We start from the raw sequence: 27,494 nt of genomic DNA, 5'->3' as shown, positions 1-27,494 counted from the left end.
TAGTTGGAGGGTGGTCATTGGGAGGGGAATACAGAAGCGGGGAGTGACTATGGTGGTGTGGGGACAGCGTCCGGAGCCTGAGCCACCACCGTGGTCAGATGCCCACCCAGACCCTCCCCTGGACTTTGTGCTGGTGCGCCCGGCGTTCGCACCTTGAGGGGGGGGTTCTGTCACGTTCCTGACCTGTTTTCTGTTGTTTTGTATGTGTGTGATGGTCAGGGCGTGAGTTTTGGGTGGGCAGTCTATGTTTTCTGTTTCTATGTTGGTTTTGGGTTGCCTGGTATGGCTCTTAATTAGAGGCAGGTGTTTTGCGTTTTCCTCTAATTGAGAGTCATATTAAGGTAGGGTGTTCTCACTGTTTGTTTGTGGGTGATTGTCTCCTGTGTCAGTATGTTACGCCACACGGGACTGTTCCGGTTTTTGTTAGTTCGTTCGTTTTATGTAGTCTGTTTTCCTGGTTCATGCGTTCTTCACGTTGTATGTAAGTTCGTGTCCAGGTCTGTCTACATTCGTTTATTTGTTTTGTAATTATTCAAGTGTTTGTCGTGTTTTTCCGTTTTGTCTATTAAATCATTATGTATTCACAACCCGCGGCATTTTGGTCAAATCCCTGCTACTCCTCTTCGGATGAGGAGAAGGAGGAAGCCCGTTACATCCTATTTCCATGCAACTCTAAGTTAGTGTAATTTAGACAAAACAGTCCCGCCTCCCAGGTGCAACCCATGTCTAGGGCAGAATTAAATAATGGCTGCAGCTATGGTGGTACTAGCTAAATCCTGTCTGAATACAACTAGCAGCTACAAACTCAAACTGAGGTAAAGTATGTGTTCACAAAAACCTTTGCATTGATTGTCATAGAAATATCAAAAATAAGTGCTACTTATTCTAAAAAGGCCAAATATAAACATAGCTCAAGGAATAACAATCTACATTTGAAGCTAATTCTATGCTTTACAGATGTAAACTGGCTTTCTCCAGACTGGATTAGATTCAGGCCGGTGATGCCATTAACCCATGCAACCAACTGCGACATGTTTCGCTATGGCCCTGGGTTGGTCGTTGTTTCAGAGGTGGGTTTTGTATCAGACATTCAACATGCATTCAACAGACATTCACTGATATTTTTTATTCATTTAACCTTTATTTACCTAGGCATGTCAGTTAAGAACAAATTCTTCTTTATAATGACGGCCTAACCCGGACGACGATGGGCCATTTGAGCGCCGCCCTATGGGACTCCCAATCACGGCTGGTTGTGATACAGTCTGGAATAAAACCAGGGTCTGTAGTGATGCCACTAGCACTGAGATGCAGTGCCTCAGACCGCTGCACCACTTGGGAGCCCAAATCTCTTGTTCGCAATACCTTTTGCATTGATTGTCATAGAAACATCAAAACAAGTGCTACTTCTTCTAAAAAGGTCTCGCCTGCTTTTACAACCTTTGATTTGCATAAAAAGTCAAGTGTTGATTTGATAGAAATAATCAAATCATATACAAATGCATTTAAATCTCTTATCCTTCATTTTCTTCCCCTCATGCTTTAAATTGTGGAATACCGCAGTGCAGCTGCCTTGGGCCACTTCTTTATTTAATATATACCAACGACCTTCCTTATGCCTTATCTGTAACTCAAGCTACTATATTTGCAGATGATACTACAATTTATACAGCAAGACAATCGGTTCAACAGGTACAGCAAGCTTTACAAGGAGATTTGGAGAATATCAGGGAGTGGGTTTGCCGGAACAAACTTGTTTTAAACACCAAGAAAACCAAAGTTATGTTGGTCTGTTCAACTAGGAAAAGGCCAAAACAGCATGGGATACAATGAAGTATGGGGGGAGTACAAATTGAGGAAGTGGCAGAAACCAAACTACTGGGAGTGCAGCTAGATAACTGCTTATCATGGTCGTCTCAAATAACTCATCTATGTACAAAAAAATATTAAAACATTATGCATGATCAGAAGGATAGGTAAATATTTACCAGGAAAGATTCTTAAGCAAATAACACAATCATTAATTGAGAGTCAGGTGAACTACTGTTCTGTGGTCTGGGGAAATGCATCATCAAGTGAAGTTAGGAGGCTGCAGAATGCACAGAATAAAGCAGCAAGGATTGTTTTAAGATGGAGATATGGTTCTTCTGTTGCAGTCATGCGCAATGTTCTTGGTTGGTCATCAATCGATAAGATAATTGAAAGGAACATGCTTATTTTATTTCATAATATACATAATTTAAAACGGCCAAACTCTATTCACAACGGTATTCAGTTGATAAGAGACAGACATTCAGTAAATACTAGGAACAGATTGTCCACCATCTATGTGTTATCCAGACAGAAAAGAGAAATAGGAAAAATAACATTTCGATTTAGAGCAATAAAGCCATGGAATAATCTAACTGGGCAAACCAGAAACCTCTCAATATATAAATTTAAACAACACTTTAAAACCATTTAAATATAAGACATAGAAATGTTATGTTGGACTAGAGTAAATGAATAATCTTTATCTTTTTAGACTGAGTATTTATCAGGTCAATATGTTAGTGTATTATGTCTGTTTGTAACAGTGTGTTTATATGTGAAAATGTGTTCGTATTATAAATTGTATTTTAATGTTTAAGGACTCTTGGAAGATTAGTCCAAATGAGGACTAAAAGAGATCCAAATAAAACATTTGTTTTTAATAAATAAAAAAATATCCTCAATACATTTTTCACGGATTGTCATAGAAAAATCGAACTAAATCAAAATTATTCAAACCTTAATAAAACTGATGGTTTGTGTCACAGCCATTCAAGTTTCGGCTTTACAAATGGTGTCACAGAATTACCTGCCAGTGAATCTTAGCACACCATTCCACAGCCTTCTCTCAGAAACAAAATATGTAACTGGCCCTTCCCAGCTCTGGCCCTAACCAAACCGATTGATTGCTAGGGACCAGGTTGCCAGGTGTCTCATCACACCTTGGGGTAAGCCAATCACAGGCAGTCATCTTGGGTTCCATATCCCCAATTCTTGCCGCCTCATCTCAGTGATCTTCAAGCAGTTGCAGAGAGAGCATTAAGCTCCTTCACCTCTTCCCTGCAACTGAACTCATTCACAAATCTTGACATATGTGCGATGGTGTGCGTATATAAAGTAAGTAGAGGGAGGGAAATTGTATTTGTGTATATTACTGCTGGTTGTTCAGTACAATATTAGCTTTTAGTTTTATACAGTTCTTTGCCATTTGTGCTCTATTCTGTAAGGTTCTGTATCTGTGCATTCTTGCCCTTCTGTATTCATTTGGTATGTGAATATTAATTGCCTCTATTTTCTCCTTTTACAGACCACTACCATTCTACTTTCCATATCTGCCTATGAATGTTAAAAAAGTATCCCTGTGTGTAACTCTGAGCTTGAATCAATCCCCATCTCCTCTGACCGGAGGTGGTGCTTGAGGGTCCCAGACCAGCAAAATACGGAGGTCCAGGTCGCACTCTTTCAAATGGTGTGTAATTACTGAGCACAATGGTGTGAAATTATTGATGTACATAATTGCATGATGTATAGGGCCCCTTGTCTGTCCAGTGCCCTGACCATTGTTTTGTTTCACTGAACTTATTGAGACAGCACTGAGTGACCTGTTCCTGCCAACATAACGCCACAACCCTGAAGATCTCCACCTGACTGCCACAATGAAGCTCACTCAGAACAAGCTACAGAAGTCAAGATTAATTTGGATAAGTAGAAAATACTGTATCCCACATGCCACAAGTTGCACTGGACCAGGATATCTATAATGGGATTTTTTTTGTTTGGTCGATGTGAGGACTGTTAAAGGGCAGGAATGCGACCCTTCCATAGTCCACAGAGAGAACTAGATTATTCATTTTACAGCATCAGAACCATATTCATATAGTAGTTTAACATCTTCCAAGAACAGCTATTCATATACAGTATGTAGCAGAAACAACATGTAAGTCATATGAGAACATCAATTCATAAACTGTAAAAGTCCCACAAATCCTCCATTAGGAAATGGGCTCCTGCCCACAGGCGAGTAACAACATACTGGGCCATGACAGACGGAGTGGGGACAGGGGAGACTTCACCTCATACCAGTGTGGATGAAACCACGACATACCCAGTACTTACAGGTTCTGTATATATCTGCGCTGAGGGTTTGCATGTTAGCTTAGCGTAGCAAAGCTAACATATTTAATTATTTTAAGTTGGTCATACCTAGGTTAATTTAGCCATTAGATGTAGAATTGTAGGACCTATGTAGGTATAAATATATATTTGAAACTTACTGCTATTATCCCATAGAAGCACATTCAATAACAGATTCTTAGATGGAAAAACAGATAGTCAGAAGATAAATCAAAAGGAAGTTTGTTTTGAAGTGTCTGTCTTGTCTATATTGTAAATCTACATCTCTTGTGTTTGTGAGAGTCTCATCTTACATAGAAGGGGTCATAATAGTTTGTAGCCCAAACCGTTCGGACCAGTGGAGACTGCTGAGGGGAGAACAGCTCATAATAATGGCCGGAACGGAGCAAATGGAATGGCATCAAACACCTGGAAACCATGAGTTTGATGTGTTTGATACCACTCCACTGATTCCACTCCAGTCATTACCACCAGCCTGTTCTCCCCAATCAAGATGCCGCCAACCTCCTGTGGTTCCTTACACTACAGACGTTTCTGTGAGAATGTAGTAATGTCTCCTGGTCTGACGAACACCTCTGCCACTTTTCACCGCAGATGTGGAAGGCCAACGTAGGCGGATGCCGTGGATTGAGACTTAGCCCAGGCAAAACACCTGATAGCTCTAGCTTCAACCGACAGATTTTGATGCGGATTGTCATATTATGCAAATCAGATTTCCGCACGGGGGCAGACAGCGCATGATAACGTTGCAACTGTTAACTCTTATGTTTGCCATGCGTTTAAAAACGATGAACTTGTTGTTCACCATTATTATGTATTTTTGTGACAATTGCCAACTGCTGTATCTTTGTAACCCCTGCCAACTAACGTAATGTAACGTATGACTGAGAAACAATATTAAACTGGAAATCTGTCTCATGTTCCTTTCAGTCTATAGTTGCTGCTCTTGAATGACTTACTTTTATTTCTCATTCATATTTTTTTTCAACTGCATTGTTGGTTAGAGGCTCGTAAGTAAGCATTTCATTGTAAGGTATACATCTGTTGCATTTGGCGCATGTGACTAATGAAATTTGATTTGATTTGAAGTCTGGTTAACCAACAAGAACATCTAGTTCCACCAATATCTAGTCTAGACATACTTCACTAAATATTACGTTACATATGGATAGGCACGAAAAACTATTTCATAGTCGATGTGCAGGGATACGAGGTAGATATGTACTTATAGGTAGGGGTATATTCAATAGGTAACTAGCCACCCAAGTGTTTTGTGTGCGTGTGTGTGTGTGTGTGTGTATTGGTTGGAGTGTCAGTATGTGTGAGTGTATGGGTAGAGTCCAATTTGTGTGTGTGTATACGGTCAAAAGAGTAAAAAGGTCCATGCAGATAGTCCAGTTAGCTATTTGGTTAGCAGTCTTATGGGGGTAGAAGCTGTTCAGGAGCCTTTTGGTCCCAGACTTACCATTCCGGTTTGCAGTGCGGTAGCAGAGAGAACAGTCTACACCTTGGGTGGCTGTAGTCTGACCAATTTTAGGGCCTTCCTCTGACACTACCATACGGTTGAGAAGGATGAGTCTGGCAGCACAACCGATTGGCAAATGTACTGCAAATTGAGAAATCATGTGACTAAACTGATTAAAAAGAAACTATACTATGAAACAAAGATAAATTATATAAAGAATGAGAGTAAAAAGCTTTGGAGCACCTTAAATTAAATGTAGGGAAAAAAGGCAAACTCAGTCCATCATTCCTTGAATCAGATGGCTCATTTATCACAAAACCCACTGATATTGCCAACTACTTCAATTATTTTTTAATTGGCAAGATTAGCTAATTTAGGCATGACATGCCAGCAACAAATGCTGACACTACACATCCAAGTAAATCTCACCAAATTATGAAAGACCAGCATTGTAAACTTTTGGAAAAAATGGTGTTTGACCAGATACAATTCTATTTAAAGTAAACAAGTTGACAACAGACTTTCAGTACTCTTATAGGGAAGGACATTCAACAAGCACAGCACTTGCAACAATGACTGATGATTGGCTGAGAAAAATTTATGATAAAAAGATTGGGGGGGCTGTTTTGTTAGACTTCAGTGCGGCTTTTGACATTATCAATCATAGTCTGCTGCTGGAAAAATGTATGTGTTATGGCTTTACACCCCCTGCTATATTGTGGATACAGAGTTAGCTGTCTAACAGAACACAGAATGTGTTCTTTAATGGAAGCCTCTCCAACATAATCCAGGTAGAATCAGGAATTCCCCAGGGCAGCTTTCTAGGCCCTTACTTTTTTTAGTCTTTAGTAATGACATGCCACTGACTTTGAGGAAAAATAGTGTCTCTATGTATGCGGATGACTCAACACTATACACATCAGCTACTACAGCAACTGAAATGACTGTGACACTTAACAAAGAGCTGCAGTTAGCTTCAGAATGGGTGGCAATGAATAAATTCATCCTAAATATTTCAAAAACTTAAAGCATTGTATTTGGGACAAATCATTCACTAAACCCTAAACCTCAACTAAATCTTGTAGTGAATAATGTGGAAATTGAGCAAGTTGAGGTGACTAAATCGCTTGGAGTAACCCTGGATTGTAAACTGTCAAGGTCAAAACATATTGATACAACAGTAGCTAAGAAGGGGAGAAGTCTGTCCATAATAACCCGCTGCTCTGCCTTCTTAACAGCGCTATCAACAAGGCAGGTCCTACAGGCCCTAGTTTTTTCGCACCTGGACTACTGTTCAGTCGTGTGGTCAAGTGCCACAAAGAGGGACTTAGGAAAATTGCAATTGGCGCAGAACAGGGCAGCACAGCTGGTCCTTGGATGTACACAGAGAGTTAACATTATAATATGCTTGTCAATATGCATTATGGAACAGCGGGGACTGTGAGGAAACTCAAACACAGGCACAGATATGTGGTAATAGAGTAGTGGCCTGAGGGCATTCACTTAATGTGTTGTGAAATCTGTTGTGAATATATTGTAATGTTTTTAAAATTGTATAACTGCTTTAATTTTGCTGGACCAAAGGAAGAGTAGCTACTGCCTTGGCAGCAGCTAATGGGGATCCATAATAAATACAAATACAAATACCACCTGGTATAAAGGTCCTTGATGGCAGTGAGTTCGACCCCAGTGATGTACCGAGACGTACCCACTACCCTCTGTAGCGCCTTGCGGTCGGGTGCCGGATCCTTCAATGGGGTTCTGGAGACGGTTTTGGACACAACATGGACCATAACTGCACCTCTTCCAGTTCAGCTTGAGTTAGTGGTTTATTGAAAATATTGAAAAATAAATGGTGACATTTTTCGAGAAACTGCCCTGTCAGTGGATTATAAGATATAGTGTTGACATTCAACATTCATTAATTAGTTAGGGGTGACATTTCTCTGGCCCCATCCCTCAGCTGTTTACCTAAACCAATGTTGTGGACTGTAATGCGCATTGTCAAAAGTCACACGGGTGTCCTCTTCCTTTTCCACAAAGCTTTGAAAATGAGCTATACAATTGCATACTTACTGTTTTCCAATTCAAATATCTGGTTCCTCTTTGAGTGTCTTTTCTAGATGTTTTTAGAATATGTTGCACTTGTTTTGATGTTGCACTTGTTTTGATGTTTCACTTGTTTTGATGTTTCACTTGTTTTGATGTTTCACTTGTTTTGATGTTTCACTTGTTTTGACAATCAATGAAAAAATTATTGTGAACAAGAGACTTAAATGCATTTTTATACGATTTCCTTATTTCTATAAAATCAACACTTTACTTTTTATGAAGGATCAAAGGTTGTAAAAGTAGGCGAGACCTTTTTAGAATATTTAGCAATTGTTTTGATGTTTCTACGACAATCAATGCAAAAGTTATTGCGAGATTTGGGCTCCCGAGTGGTGCAGCGGTCTAAGGCACTGCATCTCAGTGCTAGAGGCGTCACTACAGACCCTGGTTTGATTCCAGTCTGTATCACAACCGGCCGTGATTGGGAGTTCCATAGGGCGGCGCACAATTGGCTCAGCGTTGTCCGGGTTAGGGTTTGGCCGGGGTAGGCCGTCATTGTAAATAAGAATTTGTTCTTAACTGACTTGCCTAGTTAAATAAAGGTTAAATAAAAAAAAAATAATGGTGAATGTCTGTTGAATGTCTGATATAAAACCTACTTTACCTCTGTGAAACAGCAACCAACCCAGGGCCATAGCAAAACATGTCACAGTTGCATGGGGTAACGGCATCACCGGCCTGAATGTAATCCTGGCTGGAGAAAGTCCGTTTACATCTGTAAAGCATAGAATTAGCTTCCAAATTAGATGATGTTATTTCTTAAGCTATGTTTATAATTGATGGATGAGTACAATTGTTGACCCTGTTTGTCTGTTAGACAAAGTGCCCGGCTTGGTGCCAGACCGATCCCCTGGTCATGAATGGATGCTGGGACCTTCCACACAAGAACGTTAGACCACTCCGAGTCTCTGACATGTTAGCCAAGGTGGCCCCATTACCACCAGACAAAATGCAGATAGGCACAGTATCTGTATCGGCTGGGAAGGACAATGAAAGATGAAAGCTGCACATTGCTATATTAGCAGAACACTGCTTCTATGGCATTATGTAAAGGTTTGTTTATTCTACATGGACCTGTTACTACATTTGAAAGATATCAAAACACTTAGTTTACAACATCTACATAAATTCAGCAGTTGCATTCTTCTCATATTACGCTGTAGGTTACTGACCTACTCAAAGCTTCCTCCAGCATCTAACCATACATCTGGCTGTAGTTATTGAACTCAAACTGCAAGAGGTTTGTTTGTTGCGATTGAGTGGGGGGAAACAGCTGCAGGAAAGGCTCTGACAGATGGGTGTGTCTTCATGGTGGCAAGGACACACTCAAGAAACACCCACAGCAAACACCCACAGCAAACCATAAGCCCCCAAGCCAACTCAGGTTTGTCTTCTGTCATAACAGCATTTCTTGAGGAGCAAGCCAAAAAATGTGGCCAAATCAGTGGTGCAATTCCCCTTTAACTGTGGACAATCACCTCACTATATAGCCTATTGTATGTATTGACATTCATATTGCAATGCCTATGGGTCTTGTGTCCATGAAATGGGAAATCAGCCTACTCAGTGACATAAACAGATTACAATTCTGACGAGTTAACACAAATATTAGCGTATTCATGAGGATCTGTTATTCGGAGCCCCATGAAATGACACCATATCTACATTCTACAGATGCTACTGACTATTCCCTACAATACTTTTACTGTGGCACCCAGAATAGGTTTTGCTCTATAAGCCAATATGTAATCGATATGCAGTGATTCGCATTGGTGGCATTTATGGGACCTTGGAAAGTTTTTAAAACCCAAATTTAATAGAAATGTCACTTAAATATGAACAAATATCAATCCTTGTTCATGTTTAAACAATAATTTATCATAAATCATGAACAAATAAAGGTTATTATATTGACACTTTTCTACTATTACGTGGGGTACTTTTATTTAGAAATTATTCAACATTTCGCGAACCGGAAGTGTTTTTTTAGTGCTGCTGACGATACGCTTATTAGATTTATCAGATTTAGGTGATTTCATCAAAATGTGTGGGCCTGTACGCTGGTTGTGTGAGATAATGCTATATTATTCGAATTCGCAATGCCAGCCTGGGCGAAACATCTCTTCTACAAGTAGCCTAGCCCACGGTGTTGCTCCATAAAAGAACAGCGCTGTGTAGAAAAATGTGTTGATCCGTCAGAAGGGAAGGGTAGACTACATTTTTTTCCCCCGGAGAAAGGACACATCGGGATAAGGAGGCTCTTTTTCAGAAAGGACATCGTCAGGACAGTAAAATGTGAGACATTGCAAATTATGATAATTTAGCCTAATACAAATAGAGCAATAACACTCTTACAGTGTTAACATAAAATGATTGGCATGCAATGTATTATTAATGTATGCAAGTGGCATGCGATTTTGCTGTATTTAAACCATACAGTGTCGACACATTCAAATAAGCATCATGACGAGAACGCTATATTAACGCATTTACAGTCTATGCCCTCTTCTGTGGTGCATTGCATGACAGTGTTAATATCATTTAGAAGTAGGCCTATTATTCCTATACAACATTAGGCTACAGTGGTTATACATAGCCTATAAAGATAATAGATTAGAGTATTTGATATTTGAACTTGCTATTCGGGATCCTTGGGACGTCCATCTCTGCCGTCACCCCATGGAAGTTGAAACGTAAAATGATTCATTAGGGTTGGTGTTACGGGTAGGCACGTTCCAACGAACCGCCATAGCACTAACCATTTGATATTAGGACTTCAGCGAACTGATAATCAAATACCAGGCCAGGGTATAGATTTCTAAACACTGTGTGAACAAAACGGACCATCCAAAAACGGACCATAACAGCTATATCCTAGGGGGACATATAAATCAGAAATATCAATATCATTAAATGTAATAAAGAAAAATAGTATATTCGCTGTTTTTAAGGGAGGCTTTTAAATAGGCCTAACTGTATATTAGATTAGCACTCTTACCCTGTATTCTGCTTGTTCTCTAGAAAGTCTCTCCTTGGACAATTGGCATTTTTTCATTTGCACTTTACTGGAGTGATGAAGCATCCACTTAAAGGCACATTATATTTAATTGAAATGATCAAGCTCCAGTCTTCCTAAAACATTAACATTTTAAACCAATGTTCATGTTAAATACTTGCATGTATCCTCAAAGTGCATGGAAAAAGCATAGTGTGAATGAAAAAGCCTATAAACACAGTAGCTTATGTAACAAATCAATTAATTAATGCAATAGTCTGAGAATATTTCTTCCATTAGAAAATAAGTGTTGGTTGAAGGAATTAAACCCACATCAAATGTACTATTTTTGTTTTTTCCAAGGTAATTTCGGAGGAAGCAACTTCAGTCCCTACCGTTTCTTACTTTGCTCAAACAAAGTCTTTCTGGATAACATCTCAAAGGAATATCTTACTCTCAAGTGTTCAAAGAGACTGTTGGGATATTTCTTGATACCTTTTGAGGCTTCTCAGCCCTAGGATCTGTACTATCGTTGATACATTACACCCGAGGACATGTCTGCTATGCGGCTGCTGCTCCTGTCTCTGCTTTGTGCCCTCTTTGGTATGTGAGTGTAGATGTGTAGACTGAACGTTTGTGGATTGTCACAACATCTTTCAATATATGGATATTTGTCTGTGTACTGTTGAATTATGAAGCTACCCATTTCTACAATAAAAATAAAGCGATAATAACAACTCTTATCTCCTGTAAATAGTGTCCCTGTGCCATGGGGCCTGTGCAGAGGTGGACTCGGACACTGAGGCCGTTGCAGGCAAAGGGTTCAAACTGGGCTGCATCTCCTGTAAGATGAGGCCCGAGGTGGAGGCTTCTGCCACAGTCGACTGGTATTTCAAGGCCAAAGGGGAAGCTGACTTTGCTCATGTGAGTATCTGAGGCTGATTATGATTGCTATAGTATTCCAAATTACTGCCATGGTAGTAGATTGTAGGATTAGGTTTTGGGTTTTGTTTGCTCTGGTGCCCACACAAAACATGCTGCCACTGTAGTCTGCAGTCTGTTTAGAGTATGCCAGTGCTTTTTTTTTAAATGGCTAGGGTTAGGTTTACATAGTCCTCTAGACCAGGGTTTCCCAAACTCGGTCCTGGTGTACATCTCGTCACGAAGCTTTGATTATTTGAATCAGCTGTGTAGTGCTAGGGCAAAAAGCAAAACGTGCATCCAGGGGGCCCCAGGACCGACTTTGGGAAACGCTGCTCTAGACAAACCTGTCTTATGCCACATGGCCCAGAGCCCATCCCTAAGCACACAGCCACAAGGCACAACGCACAAAGGTATGCACACACACACACACACAATGCCCAACCACATGAAATGACGGAGTGCTGTATGCGGTTAAGATTGAATCAATCTGCATGCCATTTTAGCCCTCAGAGAGCATAAGAGCCACTGGGACAGCAGATGGGCAGATAGTGCATAGCTCACAGCTATGTAACCTTGAGTATACTTTCCTACTGGAAGCCTTTTCGAAACACAGTTGCGTCCCGTTGAGTCCATTTTCTTGGATGTTGCCAGCTACGGGTCGCGATCTAGGAAGTGAAACCGGAGACATTTTCAGTGCCAGGTGAACGACCCAGTTGTCATTGTGTCATTAGATATATAATTACGATGAGGAGGGCCAGCACATTGTGGATGAGCGCTTCGAGGACCGCGTGGACTGGAGCGGCAGTAAGCAGAGCCAAGACATACAGGATGCGTCCATCTACCTCTTCAATGTCACCTTCAATGACTCGGGCACCTACCGTTGCTTCTTCCACCGGCTCCTGACGTACGAGTTCTACGAATACCAGACTGTTGTCAGCAAGGTTGTGCACTTGACAGTGGTGGCTAAAGGTTCAGTATTACTATACAGACTAATGGCTTTGCATGCGCTTGTAATTCCGATGTCAATTATCCCAATTGTTAGGAAACATTTATGACCTGAAATTAAATTCAAAAAGTGCTTTGTAAGTGCTTAGTGAGAGACTCTGTGGTGCCTTTTGAGTGCTTTGACTCCCCCCCTCTCTCTGTCTCTACAGCCACCAGAGGGACGGCCTCGATAGTCTCTGAGGTGATGATGTACGTGTCCATCATCGGGCTACAGGCTTGGCTCTACATAGAGATGGTATACTGCTACAGAAAGATCTCAGCTGCAGGAGAGGAAGCATTACGAGAAAGCGCGTAAGTAACCCTACTTCCTCTAATGCAGCTGTATCCTTTCGTTTTAGGTCCTCCCCTATTACTGTCTTCCTCCATATACAGTAATCTCACTGTCCTCCCTTTCTTGTATGCTCTGTACCTGTCCATCCTGTTGATTTGACCTCTCTACTGTCTTTCAAAGTGCTGAGTAGTACAATTACTCTGTTCCTATTTGTTCAATATTATCTGTCTTTCTCTCCATTTGTTTTCCTTTCCACTCCCATTCTCTCTCAATCTTTCCATCCTTGTGTCCAATAGTCGTCACATTTGCCACTCTAGAAAAGCCAAAGAAGGTATATTTCCTAAAGAAAATGTGTGCGCTTGCCTCAGCACTCATGAAGTGTTAAAACCAATTATGTTCCGTCTCTGATTGGATGTTAGCTCAGCTGACACTGCCTGCTTTGCGTCTCTACATTAGAGCAATAGGTCTGGTTACTTCAGTTGGATGGACGATTGCTTGATCAAATCAAAAATCAAATCAAATTTATTTATATAGCCCTTCGTACATCAGCTGATATCTCAAAGTGCTGTACAGAAACCCAGCCTAAAACCCCAAACAGCAAGCAATGCAGGTGTAGAAGCACGGTGGCTAGGAAAAACTCCCTAGAAAGGCCAAAACCTAGGAAGAAACCTAGAGAGGAACCAGGCTATGAGGGGTGGCCAGTCCTCTTCTGGCTGTGCCGGGTGGAGGTGGAAGGGTAAAGGAAGTTATGGATGGATGAAAAAAGGGCTGGAGTGATGAATGAAGGTTAGAGGGGTTGTTGGATGGATAACGACAATTTAGAGGGGTAAGTGGATTCATAAAGAGAGGTTAAAGGGATGAATGAGTAGATCAAGAGAGGTTGAAAGATTGGAATAAACGTAGGAGATATGCAGTGTAGTTGAAATGCTTTAAGTGATGAGTGGCGAGAATGGTTATACTGTAGATGGCTAGATGGATGTATAAAATGTGAATGGAAGGATGAATAAGCAGATGATGATCTTCTAACCATATCTATCTTTCTCCTTTCTTTCCAGGAATGCCGAATATTTAGCCATAGCCTCGGAGAGTAAAGATAACTGCGGTGTGCAAGTGGCAGAATAACCCAGGTTTGTCATGAGAGAAAAAAACGTAATCAGCAAGCCAAAGGAAGCATAGTGTAGTTGCCTTGTTTGGCTCCCTCACAGGGGCAAGTTAGAATAACTTAGAAAGATGCCTTACTGTCAGTGGTACGGTTGTAAGGAGAAACCGAAAGGCTCTCAGAGACAATTACAAAGATGGCACATCTTTTTGGATCTTGGATCTAATTTTGGATCTAACACACCCACTGAGCGATCAATATGCAGTACTACCATCAGGGCGCAGACTCAGGTGTTTACCTCGTAAAAACAAGAGAGGCACTAACAGTTGTGTACCAGCATCAGTATGGCTTTTAAATGAACATGGATTTGTGTGACTTATGTTCGTTTTTTAAGGCACAGCTCAGCTCTTGAATGCAAAATGATTTTTGTCAATTAGGGACATTTTGAAAATTACAGGGGGAGGGGGGTTACAAAATAGGGGAGAGGCGTGTAACCTTATTTTTTGCTTTGGGGAGGGTTGTGTGGATTTTATTGGGCACGGGAGGGTAGTGTGTTTTTTTTAAACATTTGCCGTTTTGTAGGTTTTCCTATATAATTTATTGAATTCCACATGGGTTGCCGTCGTCGGCTCGGGCTCATATTCGCCACACTGCCACTTTTGATATCTGCCTCTCCAAAGGCCATGAAACAACATGTTTTGTTGTCCATGATGAGGCTTTTTTTAATCAGTGTTATTGACTTCTCAATAAGCCAGATTCGAGTAACTTCCATGACAGCTGAACGCCAAGCGGCAGCTGCGGCGCAATCAGCCGGGAGGTAGACAGCACATGGTGCTGAAATCAGGCTAATTCAAGTCATTCATTTCAACAGTCTTGTAGGCTAGTCATAGATTTGTCAGCCAATTCCTCCAATAGTGTCACCACTCCTTAAAAAGCTCTGTGACCGTGAAGGGCTTGGTGTGAAAAGTTAAAACCAGTGCTCGAATTGAGGGGGTAGGTCTTTGAAGGTATGCCATAGCCTACTTTTTGTCAAAGAACATGTCAAAATGCATCCTCCTCGTTAGCTTAAGATTTATAAGAAACGAAAACATGTTCTGATTATATAAAGTGATTTGTAACGACACTTTCCTCCACGATGCTCTAGAAGCAAGCAACACACGAAAGATGTGTCTGATGCGCATGGGAATATCTTTTGTTCATCTCTGTGGCATTCAGAGGCTGAGCCAGGAAGTTCTATAGCCGAGAAATATTTTTTTTATTACTTTGCCTTGGACGTAAGGGAGAACGGAGAACAAAGTAGCACAGGTCAGTTGTAACAGCTTAATAACTCAAATGAGAAACCACGTAGAAAGCTGTTATTCAATGTGCTAATGTTTGGTTAGTGTCTAAATGCCTAAGAAGTTTCGTTTAAATCCTTTGATTATTTTGTGTTTTATTGGAATGAAAACAAGTAAATATACTTGCTGCCTCTTTTTTCAATGATTGACCTGTGGAGCATTTCTACGTGTATCTAAACATATATCATTTTTATCAGTAAGATGGGGTCTTTTGATTGGTGTACTTGATGACAATAATTATTGTTGTATTTTTGTCAAAAGATTCGGATTAGTAGAGGGTCTTATGTGGGGGGTTAGATGTAACACAAAACTGTATATGCTATTTAAACACATTCACATCGTGATATAAAATGTCACTTCTTTACATCAAGTTTAGCAGGACAGCTAAGATAATATCTTAGAAAAATCCAATAAAAAGTCAAATTCATACTTTTGAATGCTAATATAAAATAGGCTATATACATTTTGGTAACTTTTGAGTTTTTGGTCAATATGACATGGCTGAAAGATAAAATCAAAATATTAGTTTAAAATCTTTTTTTTTTTTTTACCATTGAAGACAGTTTTACATTTAACCCCACATACTGGGTTAATTGTAACATTTCACTCCCGCCACTTTCGGTTGAATTGTAAATGGCTGGTATGTTGTAGTTACAGTGTGTAATGGTAGCTGAGATATGTAAGTTGTTTGTATAACAATATTGTTAATCGAACTCAATAACATTTTCATAATAAGCCAAACCCTAAAAGTGTTACCTGGTTCCCCGGTCTCCTTCAATCAAATAGGCCTACAGTGTGTAACTCCGTTGCTTTCAATTGAGCTATTCACTTTTTGTTAAAGAGATGTTTAAATGCAGCCGTTTTTATATCAATATCATTTCTGGGTAACTATTAGGTACCTTACTGTAGTAGATTTCCGTTAAAATTGGCATAAAATAGCTTTTAAGTCAGATTTTTGCTAGGACTGTCTAGGAGTGGTCTGTGTGGGGAGGGTAAAACTGAAAACTAGCTGTTATTGGCAGAAAGGTTTGGAACTCTCTTTGTTGTTATTGGTCTATTAACCAATTTACCACATGGTGATGTCACCATGGAAAGCTGAAACTCCCGGCCATGCAAACCTGCTGATTAGAAGGTCCTGTGTAACTATCAGCAACTATCAGGAAATAACACTGATCACATTTTTTCAGACTTTTACCGTGTTTGTTTCATCAACTGTTGTACAATATGGTACAAAACACAGGAAAACTGAATTTTAGGGACGCGCTTGTGACATTCTCTTTTTCGGTTAAGCCACGGAAGAGTAGTTATCAGTTAAAGCTTAAATTGTTCCGCGTCGCACCTCGGTCTGGACTGGAAAGGTTAACTTTTGAAAGTAGGCTACAATGCGTAGAATCATATGACGTCTCAGATGAAATTATTTGCAAACAGCGGCAGTTTCGTTGCAAACAAGTCACACCGGTTTGGCATGGGGAAATGTGGTAAGATGAACGCATATCTCTTCCCTGAAAAGTTTATTTTCTAAATCTGCTTTTCTTTTGGGACTTTTTGAGTGCGACATTTTCTCTTGCAAGCTGATTGTTTTGAGCTAATAAAAAGTAGATTACCAAAAAATACATAACTCATTTATTAGAGACATTGTTCATTTTATCAAAATGATTATGTTGTTGTCTTTGAATTGATTATGTACTTGCCAGATGTGTTAAAAATAGTGTACTATAGGTGTACAAATTGGGCTGCTATTATTTTATGTTCTGATCCGCCGACTAATAGCTGAGGTATTAAAAAATACATTCTGCTAATGTCTTTAGTCGTAAAATGAAATCTGTTTATAGAAGTATTTTTTTTCACGAGCCTTTTTTTTTAGCCCCTGATGTTAGTAGTAAGGCCTAGGCCTACATTGTCACTGTTACTGTTGTCATAATCAATATTTAGAGTTAATTCTAATTAGTTTTTTTTTTTGTATACATTTTTTTTCAAGTACAAGGGGAGGGTCATATGAGAAGAAAAATAATGTTGGGGAGGAGGGTGCATTTTTGTGGGGGACAACTCGAGTTGGATAATTTTCGAACGGTCCTTGACATTTATCTATTATTTACCATCTAAGCATTTGTATCTGTCATGTGTGAATGTCACTGTTAATATGTTTACAATATACACTACATTACCAAAAGTGTGTGGACACCTGCTTATCGAACATCTCATTCCAAAATCATGGGCATTAATATAAAGCTGGTCCCCCTTTGCTGGATTAACAGCCTCCACTCTTCTGGGAAGGCTTTCCACTAGATGTTGCAACATTGCTGCGGGGACTTGTTTTCATTCAGCCACAAGAGCATTAGTGAGGTTGGGCACTGATGTTGGGTGATTAGGCCTGGCTTGCAGTCGGTGTTCCAATTAATCCCAAAGGTGTTCGATGGAGTTGAGGTCAGGGCTCTGTGCAGGCCAGTCAAGTTCTTCCACACCGAGCTCGACAAACCATCTCTATTTGGACCTCGCTTTGTGCACGGGGGCATTGTCATGCTGAAACAGGAAAGGGCCTTCTCCAAACTTTAGCAACGAAGTTGGAAGCACACAATCGTCTAGAATGTAATTGTATGATGTAGCGTTAAGATTTCCCTTCACTGGAACTAAGGGGCCTAGCCTGAACCATGAAAAACATCCCCAGACCGTTATTCCTCCTCCACCAAACTTTACAGTTGGCACTATGCATTCGGGCAAGTATCGTTCTCCTGGCATCCGCCAAACCCAGATTCGTTTGTCGGACTGCGAGATGGTGAGGCGTGATTCACCACTCTAGAGAACTCGTTTCCACTGCTCCAGAGTCCAATGGCAGCGAGCTTTACAGCCAACGCTTGGCATTGCACATGGTGATCTTAGGCTTGTGTGGGACTGCTTGTCCATGGAAACCCATTTCATGAAGCTCCCGACAAACAGTTTTTGTGCTGACGTTGCTTCCAGAGGCAGTTTGGACCTCGGTAGTGAGGTCCAACCGAGGAGAGACGATTGGTCCGTGCTTCAGCACTCGACGGTGCCGTTCTGTGAGCTTGTGTGGCCCACCAGACAAGCTGGGCCGTTGTTGCTCCTAGACGTTTCCACTTCACAATAACAGCACTTACAGTTGAGCGGGGTAGCTCTAGCAGGGCAGAAATGTGACTTTTTGTGAAGGTGGTATCCTATGACGGTTTCAAGTTGAAAGTCACTTAGCTCTTCAGTAAGGCCTTTCTACTGCCAATGTTTGTCGATGGAAATTGCATGGTTGTATTCTCAATTTTATAAACGTCAGCAACAGGTGTGTCTGAAATAGCTGAATCCACTAATTTGAAGGGGTGTCCACATACTTTTGTATATATATCTTTATCTTATCCGACTTGCCATAACTGAAGTTCCTTCTGGGGAAAAGTAACTATTATATGCACACGATTCAACCAGATTCAAGCATCAAGTGAGTGGAGAGGTAATTATTGTAGAATCGAGGCTTGTCATGGATATGCACATTTACATCTAACAGAGTTCAACTGTCCTTGACCTCTCTCTTGGCACAGGATGAACCATGTGTAATGTATTGATGTTTAATTCTGCTTTCAGGAATTCAAGCGGTGCCATCTACAGACTGGCCTCATCACCGATACAACCCCTTCTTTTGCATGAAGACACCCGGAAGATGTATAGTATCTCTGAGTCTTTATTACCTTTCCTGTTACAATGTTAATGGATAAATGTGATATGATGACATGATCACTTTTAGAGTAGTATGTGTATGAATCCTATTTTTCAGTTTTAATGGTATCTCTAAAGTGTATGTACATTTATATTAAGAGGTATTGTGAGCATGACACAAGGCGAGATGGTTGAGCTCCGATATTTATTAATCCAAGGGGTAGGCAAAAGGTGGGTGGGTGACAGGCGAGAGTTCATGAACCGGGTCAGAGTCCAAAACAGTACAGGATGAAGGGCAGTCTTGAGGTCAGGCCAGACAGGGGTTCAGTAACCAGATTGGAGTCCAACCAGTACAAGGGGATAGGCAGGCTTGAAGACAGAACAGGCAGAGTGGTCAGGCAGGCGGGTTCAGAGTCCGACTAGGCAAGGGTCAAAACCAGGAGGACTAGAAACAAACAGACGGGGGGGGGGGGGGGGGGAACTGGCACAGAGAGACAGGAAACACAGGGATATATACACCGGGGATAATAAGCGACACCTGGAGGGGGTGGAGACAGTCACAAGGACAGATGAAACAAACCAGGGTGTGACAGTGGGAGAATGAATCTGATTGAATGGTTATCGCGAGATCACCTTGGATTTAGAATACTAGAATGGACACGAACGTTCTGTTGATAGTATAAAAGATCAGCCATTTTGGTAAAGGAGTTGGTCAACCACAATGGTCAGCGAGTGCTGTGAGAAGATGTTATTTAAAACAATGAATTTAAAACAATGACTTTGAAAATTATATGCACAGTAATGTTTATTAGCTAGCTAGTCTGCCAGTTTTAGTAGAATGATTCCATCATTTTTTTCTAAACAACTGCCAATATCCCGACATTCCAAACAAACAATGCAGTCAATACACTAGCTGACATCAGTTGGTGATATGACTTAGATAAAGTGTAAATGCAGCAAGGTAACTGATATTGTATTATATTATAAGATTCACAACTTTCCAAGAAAACAAACACTGAAAACATTTTTGAGGCAATTTATATAGAACATTTGTATAAACCCTGTATTTACTGGTCAAAAGTTTGGACACCTACTCATTCCAGGGTTGTTCTTTCATTTGACTATTTTCTAACACATATGGAATAATTTAGTAACCAACAAAGCGTTAAACAAATCAAAATGTTTTATATTTTAGATTCTTCAAAGTAGCCACCCTTTGCCTTGATGACAGCTGTCACGCCCTGACCTTAGATTGCGTTGTATGTTTCTATTTTTTGTTTGGTCATGTGGGTGGGTATTCTTTGTTGTATGTCTAGGTGTTGTATTTCTATGTTTATGCCTGGTATGGTTCCCAATCAGAGGCAGCTGTCAATCGTTGTCTCTGATTGAGAACCATACTTAGGTAGCCTGTTTTCCCACTTTTGTTTGTGGGTGGTTGTTTTCTGTATCTGTGTTTTCACCGTACAGAACTGTTTTGATTATCATTTCTTTCTTTCACTTTGTTATTTTGTATTTTTCGTGTTCTGATATAATAAATTAACACGGACACTTACAACGCTGCATTTTGGTCCGATCCTTCCTACTTCTCATCCGATGAAGACGAAGATCGTGACAACAGCTTTGCACACTCTTGGCATTCTCTCAACCAGCTTCATGAGGTAGTCTCAACCAGCTTTTAACAGGTGTGCCTTGTTAAAAGTTAATATGTGGAATTTCTTTCCTTAATGCGTTTGAGACAATCAGTTGTGTTGTGACAAGGTAGTGGTGGTATAGACAAAATATCAAGTCCATATTATGGCCAGAACAGCTCAAATAAGCAAAGAGAAACGCCAGTCCATCAGTACTTTAAGAAATGAAGGTCAGTCAATCAGGGAAAATGTCAAAAATGTTGAAAGTTTCTTCGAAGTGCAGTTGCAAAAATCGTCAAGCGCTATGATGAAACTGTCTCTCATGAGGACCGCAATATGAAAGGAAGACCCAGAGTTACCTCTGCTGCAGATGATAAATTAGAGTTACCAGCCTCAGACATTGCAGCCAAAATAAATTATTCAGAGTTCAACTAACAGACACATCTCAACGTTAACTACGATTCAAGGCACACTAGACCAGCATGGCTACCACATCATTCTGCAGCAATAAGCCATCCCATCTGGTTTGCGCTTGGTGGAACTATAATTTGTTTTTCAACAGGACATTGACCCAACATACCTCCAGGCGGTGTATGGGCTATTTGACCAAGAAGGAGAGTGATGGAGTGCTGCATCAGATTACCTGGCCTCCATAATCACCAGACCTCAACCCAATTGAGATGGTTTGGGATGAGTTGGACCACATAGTGAAGGAAAAGCAGCCAACAAGTGCTCAGGTGAAGCTGGTTGAGAGAATGCCTAGAGTGCGCAAAGCTGTCATCAATGCAAAGGGTGACTACTTTGATGAATATCAAACATATTTTGATTTGATTAACACTTTTTGGGTTACTACATGATTCCATATGTGTTTTTCCATTGTAGAAAATAGTAAAAAACAAAGAAAAACCCTTGAATGAGTAGGTGTGTCCAAACTTTTGACTGGTACTTTGTAATTATGACAATAGTTAGGTTGACAGTAATTCTATTACACAATTTCTGATATATTACATGCCTTTTATTTTCCTGCATAAGTAAAAGCAGGAAATGGCATCACCTATGCCTCTACTGCCATTCATTCCAATGTTATTTTACTACAATGACTGCCATTCATTCCAATGTTATTTTACTACAATGACTGCCATTATCGTTGAGGGTTTATTACATAGAAATGTCAAGAAACGCTCAAGAAATGTCATAGGATCTCTTATTTATCCCACTGTATCAATAACTCTATCCACTCCACCTGTAGTATGTCTTCTAGATTATGCACAATCATCATGAAATGTACTAAAAATACAACGGTATTTCCATAATAGAATGTGATTGATTATGATAGACTGTCTACAATGTACAATGTTGTGATGATAAATCAAATAAAAAAACTTAATTGAAGTGAAGATTGATCTTACTGAATATTGAACTTTTAATTGTCTCACAAGAACTCACAAGAACGCCAAAACATTAAAAGATAACTGCATCAGCAAAAGACCCATTCATTTAAGTATAAACTTTCCTGCAAACAGTACATGCAAATCTCACCAATTTCATAATAGATCCACTGATGTTGATAACTTCTCAAACCCCAACTTTACTTACATGGCCTTTCTCCTATACAGTTGGCACGAGTAATGTAGTGGAGGTTAAACGCATGTAAATGCCTATCTATTGGAGTAAAATGCAAAATATTGGGAGCGTTGCGTTACTCCCTACAAGCGACGATCACCGTTTACCCCCTACAACATTTATTTTTTCGCCACTACTGCAGCTGGTACACACAGTCAGTATTGGGGTAGTAAGTTAGGTTGAGCTGGTACTCAGGAAACGTCCCTAGATACTGGTGGCGTCCATGGATGTGTGTTGCTGACTTCTTAGGGGCAGTCAGGGTGATTAGCATACCTGGCTGGAGTCCGTCTGTGCTACCCTGCTCCACATCCCAACCTGAAAAGGAGATGTACAGTACATTTGGAAAGTATTTACACCATTTGATTTTTCCACATTTTGTTAAGTTACAGCCTTGTTTTAAAATGGATTATATTGTTGTTTTTCTCTCTTCAATCTACACACAATACCCCATGATGACAAAGCAAAAACAGGTTTAGAAAATTAGGCACATTTATTGCAAAAAAACAAAAAAACATAATTTACCTTTGGCAGTGATTACAGCCTCGAGTCCTCTTGGGTATGACGCTACAAGCTTGGCACGCCTGTATTTGGGGAGTTTCTCCCATTCTTCTCTGCAGATCCTAACAAGCCCTGTCAGGTTGGATGGGGGAGCGTCGCTGCACAGCTATGTAGGGTCGTTGTCCTGTTGGAAGGAGAACCTTCTCTGCTCTGGAGCAGGTTTTCATCAAGGATCTCTGTACTTTGCCCCGTTAATCTTTCCCTTGATTCTGACTAGTCTCCCAGTCCCTGCTGCTGAAAACATCCCAACAGCATGATGCTGTCACCACCATGCTTCACCGTAGGGATGGTGCCAGGTTTCCTCCAGACATGATGCTTGGCATTCAAGCCAAAGAATTCAATCTTGGTTTCATCAGACCAGAGAATCTTGTTTCTCATGGTCTGAGAGTCTTTAGGTGCCTTTTGGCAAACCCCAAGCGGGCTGTCATGCCTTTTACTGAGGAGTGATTTCCATGGCCTGTTTGGTGGAGTCCTGCAGAGATGGTTGTCCTTGTGGAAGGTGTTCCACAGAGGAACTCTGGAGCTCTGCCAGAGTAACCATCAGGATCTTGGTCACCTTCCTGACCAAGGCCCTTCTCCCCAGATCTGTGCCTCGACACCATCCTGTCTCGGCGCTCTTTGGACAATTCCTTTTACCTCATGGCTTGGTCAGGGAGGGGCCCACCTATCTGAGGGGATGTCGATTCTAGCATTTGTATTTATTTAACCTTTATTTAACTAAGCAAGTCAGTTAAGAACAAATTCTTATTTGCAATGACGGCCTACCGGGGAACTGTGGGTTAACTGCCTTGTTCAGAGGCAGAACGACAGATTTTGACCTTGTCAGCTTCAGGGATTCAATCCAGCAACCTTTTGGTAACTGGCCCAATGCTCTAACCACGATGCTACCTGCCGCCCCTATGGGTACAGTGGTCTTCTTCAACAGGTCCAGGATGGAGCCAAAAGGCACAAGAAAGAGGTGTTCGACACTTACCATCTCAGATTGTTATGAAATCGTTTCTGTAGTTTGAAACAGATACGATTAGCGTTCCTGCGACATTATTTTGTTGAAATATAATTTGAACTAATTGATTGCACCCAAATTGGCAATTTTAATTTATAGGATTCATATAATATTCAATAAATATAGTACCTAACATTCGGTTTGGACTCAACTTTCTTTTTTCTAACAATGAGTTAGACATGAGGAATCCAAAGAAATTTTGAAATGCCACCCACGGACCCCCCCACACCAATCCCACCCCAACAACATGTCTATAGTATCAGTTCTCTGTGGGTCGGGTTGGGTGTGATGGCTGTGAAGGGGTGGGTGTGGGCATGTTTGGTTGGCGGGGTAGCCTACTACTAGATACCGTAAGGATCATAGGAACATAGCCTATAAATCTAGGCCAATGTTACTGTGACAAGTAAATGTAGAAAAAGAAGAAAACAAAAATGTGGTTGAACAGTTAATTTATTATGTACTGCCGCCTATCAATGTGTCAGCACTATATGGCATACTGTACAGTATATAGGCATATGATATGACCATAAGCATGATGCAGACCGTGTGTTATAATTATATGGATTACACCACTGGTAGTGGTAGCCTAAATAAGGACATCTACAGTGGCCTTCCTTGTGCCTGGGACTGCAGCATAGACATTCAGCCAGTGGAGGCCGCTGATTGGCTGAATACCCGGGGCGCGAGGTGGTTGGAGTTGTCAACAAAGCAGCATGACAGAAATATGATGCCAAGTTTTCAAACTACCGGTAGTTTCTTAGAGAAGATATAAAAAGCCATCTGTGCATTTGAACAACAGCATCAATACTTTTGTATGTCAAAACTGAATGACCACTGCTGAACTGTTTTGAACAGATTAGATTATAGTATTTAGAATGAGCAAATAGCTCACGAACAAACGAGGGCACCACGGAGAGAGAATGCAACAAGCATGCAGATGCAATAAGTGAAAGCACATTGTCTAACTGGGGATAGCTAGCTAGCTAACATCAGTGGTGTAAAGCACTTACGTAAAAATACTTTAAAGTACTAAGTACTTAAGTCGTTTTTGGGGGTATCTGTACTTTACTATTTATATTTTTGACAACTTTGACTTTTACTTCACTACATTCTTCAAGAAAATAATGTACTTTTTACTCCATACATTTTCCCTGACGTACAATAGTACTTGTTACATTTTGAATGCTTAGCAGGAAAGGAAAATGGTCCATGCCTCCTTGCCCGTCCAACATTTCCTCATCTCCCACTCCTTCTAATGCGACTAGCCCCGATGCTTCTACCTCTTTTTCTCTGCCCTGCGACAAAGTTTCTCCCTGCGTCTGAGGTGCTAAAGGAGCTCCTGAAACTTGACCCCAAAAAAACATCTGGGTCAGATGGTTTAGACCCTTTCTTCTTTAAGGTTGCTGGTTCCATATAATCGCCAAGCCTATCTCTGACATTTTTAACCTGTCTCTCCTCTCTGGGAAGGTTTCCATTGCTTGGAAGGCAGCCACGGTTCGTCCTTTATTTCAATGGGGAGATCAAGCTGATCCTAACTGTTATAGGCTATTTCTACTTTGCCCTGTTTATCAAAAGTGTTGGAAAAGCTTGTCAATAATCAACTGACTGGATTTCTTGATGTCTATAGTATTGTCTCTGGTATGCAATCTGGTTTCCGCTCAGGTTATGTATGTGTCACTGCAACCTTAAAGGTCCTCAATGATGTCACCATTGCCCTTGATTCTAAGCAATGTTGCGCTGCTATTTTTATTGACTTGGCCAAAGCATTTGATACGGTAGACCATTCCATTCTTGTGGGCCGGCTAAGGAATATTGGTGTCTCTGCGGGGTCTTTGGCCTGGTTTTCTAACTACCTCTCTCAAAGAGTGCAGTGTATAAAGTCTGAACAACTGCTGTCTCAGCCACTGCCTGTCACCAAGGGAGTACCCCAAGGCTTGATCCTAGGCCCCACGCTCTTCTCAATTTACATCGACAACATAGCTCAGGCAGTAGGAAGCTCTCTCATACATTTATATGCAGATGATATTCTTATACTCAGCTGGCTCCTCCCCGGATGTTGTGTTAAATGCTCTACAACAAAGCTTTCTTAGTGTTCAACAAGCTTTCTCTACTCTGAACCTTGTTCTGAACACCTCCAAAACAAAGGTCACGTGGTTTGGTAAGAAGAATGCCCCTCTCCCCACAGATGTGATTACTACCTCTGAGGGTTTAGAGCTTGAGATAGTCACCTCATACAAGTATTTGGGAGTATGGCTAGACGGTACACTGTCCTTCTCTCAGCGCATATCAACGCTGCAGGCTAAAGTTAAATCTAGACCTGGTTTCCTCTATCGAAATAGCTCCACTTTCACCCCAGCTGCCAAACTAACCCTGATTCAGATGACCATCCTACCCATGCTAGATTACGGATATGTAATTTATAGATCAGCAGGTAAGGGTGCTCTCGAGCGGCTAGACGTTCTTTACCATTTGGCCTTCAGATTTGCTACCAATGGTCCTTATAAGACACATCACTGCACTCTTCTGTAAACTGGTCATCTCTGTATACCTGTTCCAAGACCCACTGGTTGATGCTTCTTTATTAAACCCTCTTAGGCCTCAATCCCCCCTATCTGAGATATCTACTGCAGCCCTCATCCTCCACATACAACACCTGTTCTGCCAGTCACATTCTGTTAAAGGTCCCCAAAGCGCACACATCCTTTTTTAAGGGCAGTCAGTTCGCTGCAGCTATCGACTGGAACGAGCTGCAACAAACACTCAAACTGGACAGTTTGATCTTAATCTCTTCATTCAAAGACTCAATCCTGGACACTCTTACTGACAGCTGTGGATGCTTTGCGTGATGTATTGTTGTCTCTAGCTTCTTGCCCTTTGTGCTGTTGTCTGTGCCCAATAATGTTTGTACCATGTTTTGTGCTGCTACTATGTTGTGCTGCTGTCATGTTGTGTTGCTACCATGCTGTGTTGTCTTAGATCTCTCTTTATGTAGTGTTGTGTTGTCTCTCATGTCGTGCTGTGTTTTTTGTCCTATATTTTTATTTTATTTATTTTTTATTTTTAATCCCAGCCCGCGTCCCCGCAGGAGGCCTTTTGCCTTTTGGTAGGTCGTCATTGTAAATAAGAATGTGTTCTTAACTGACTAGCCTAGATAAATAAAGGTAAAATAAACATTTACTTGATACTTTAGTACATTTAGAACCAAATACTTGTAGACTTTTACTCAAGTAGTTGTCACGACTTCCACCGAAGGTGGCTCCTCCCCCTGTTTGGGCGGCGCTCGGCGGTCGTCGTCACCGGTCTCCTAGCTGCCACCGATTCCTTTTCCCTTTTCTGTTGGTTTTGTCTGTATTGTTTTCACCTGTTCCTTGTTTATGGTTAATTCGGGGCTATTTAAGCCTTCGAGGCTAGGTCATTTTTTATTAAGGTATCTTTACTTTTACTCAAGTATGACAATTGGGTACTTTTTCCACCACTGGCTAACATCTTTGAAATAGCTTCCCATTTCTGAATTAGTCAGATATTAGTTTGAAAGACTTGAAATTGGCATGGTGGCTAACTAGCTAGCAAGCTGGGCTAGCACAGTCTGCTTATGAAAGGTAGATAACTGGCTAATTTGACCCAAAAATCTATCAAACAATTTCTCAATATTT

The 27,494-nt window shown here is 40.8% G+C and overlaps 1 protein-coding gene across 1 annotated transcript; it reads left to right on the top strand.

Moving 5' to 3' along the window:
* Positions 1–9,721: 9,721 nt before the first annotated feature.
* On the top strand, positions 9,722–22,049 carry LOC129819594 (sodium channel subunit beta-1-like). The gene is made up of 7 exons (XM_055875973.1): positions 9,722–10,036; positions 11,100–11,339; positions 11,494–11,660; positions 12,392–12,629; positions 12,815–12,956; positions 13,992–14,063; positions 18,958–22,049. The coding sequence occupies exons 2-6, from the start codon at positions 11,291–11,293 to the stop codon at positions 14,056–14,058; spliced, it is 663 nt and encodes a 220-aa protein (XP_055731948.1). The 5' UTR covers positions 9,722–10,036; positions 11,100–11,290; the 3' UTR covers positions 14,059–14,063; positions 18,958–22,049.
* Positions 22,050–27,494: the final 5,445 nt, after the last annotated feature.

Source organism: Salvelinus fontinalis, chromosome 22 (genome assembly GCF_029448725.1).
Source record: "Salvelinus fontinalis isolate EN_2023a chromosome 22, ASM2944872v1, whole genome shotgun sequence".
Lineage (NCBI taxonomy): Eukaryota > Metazoa > Chordata > Actinopteri > Salmoniformes > Salmonidae > Salvelinus > Salvelinus fontinalis.
The sequence above is the reverse complement of the archived record's forward strand: the minus strand, read 5'-3'. Positions and strand labels throughout refer to the sequence as shown.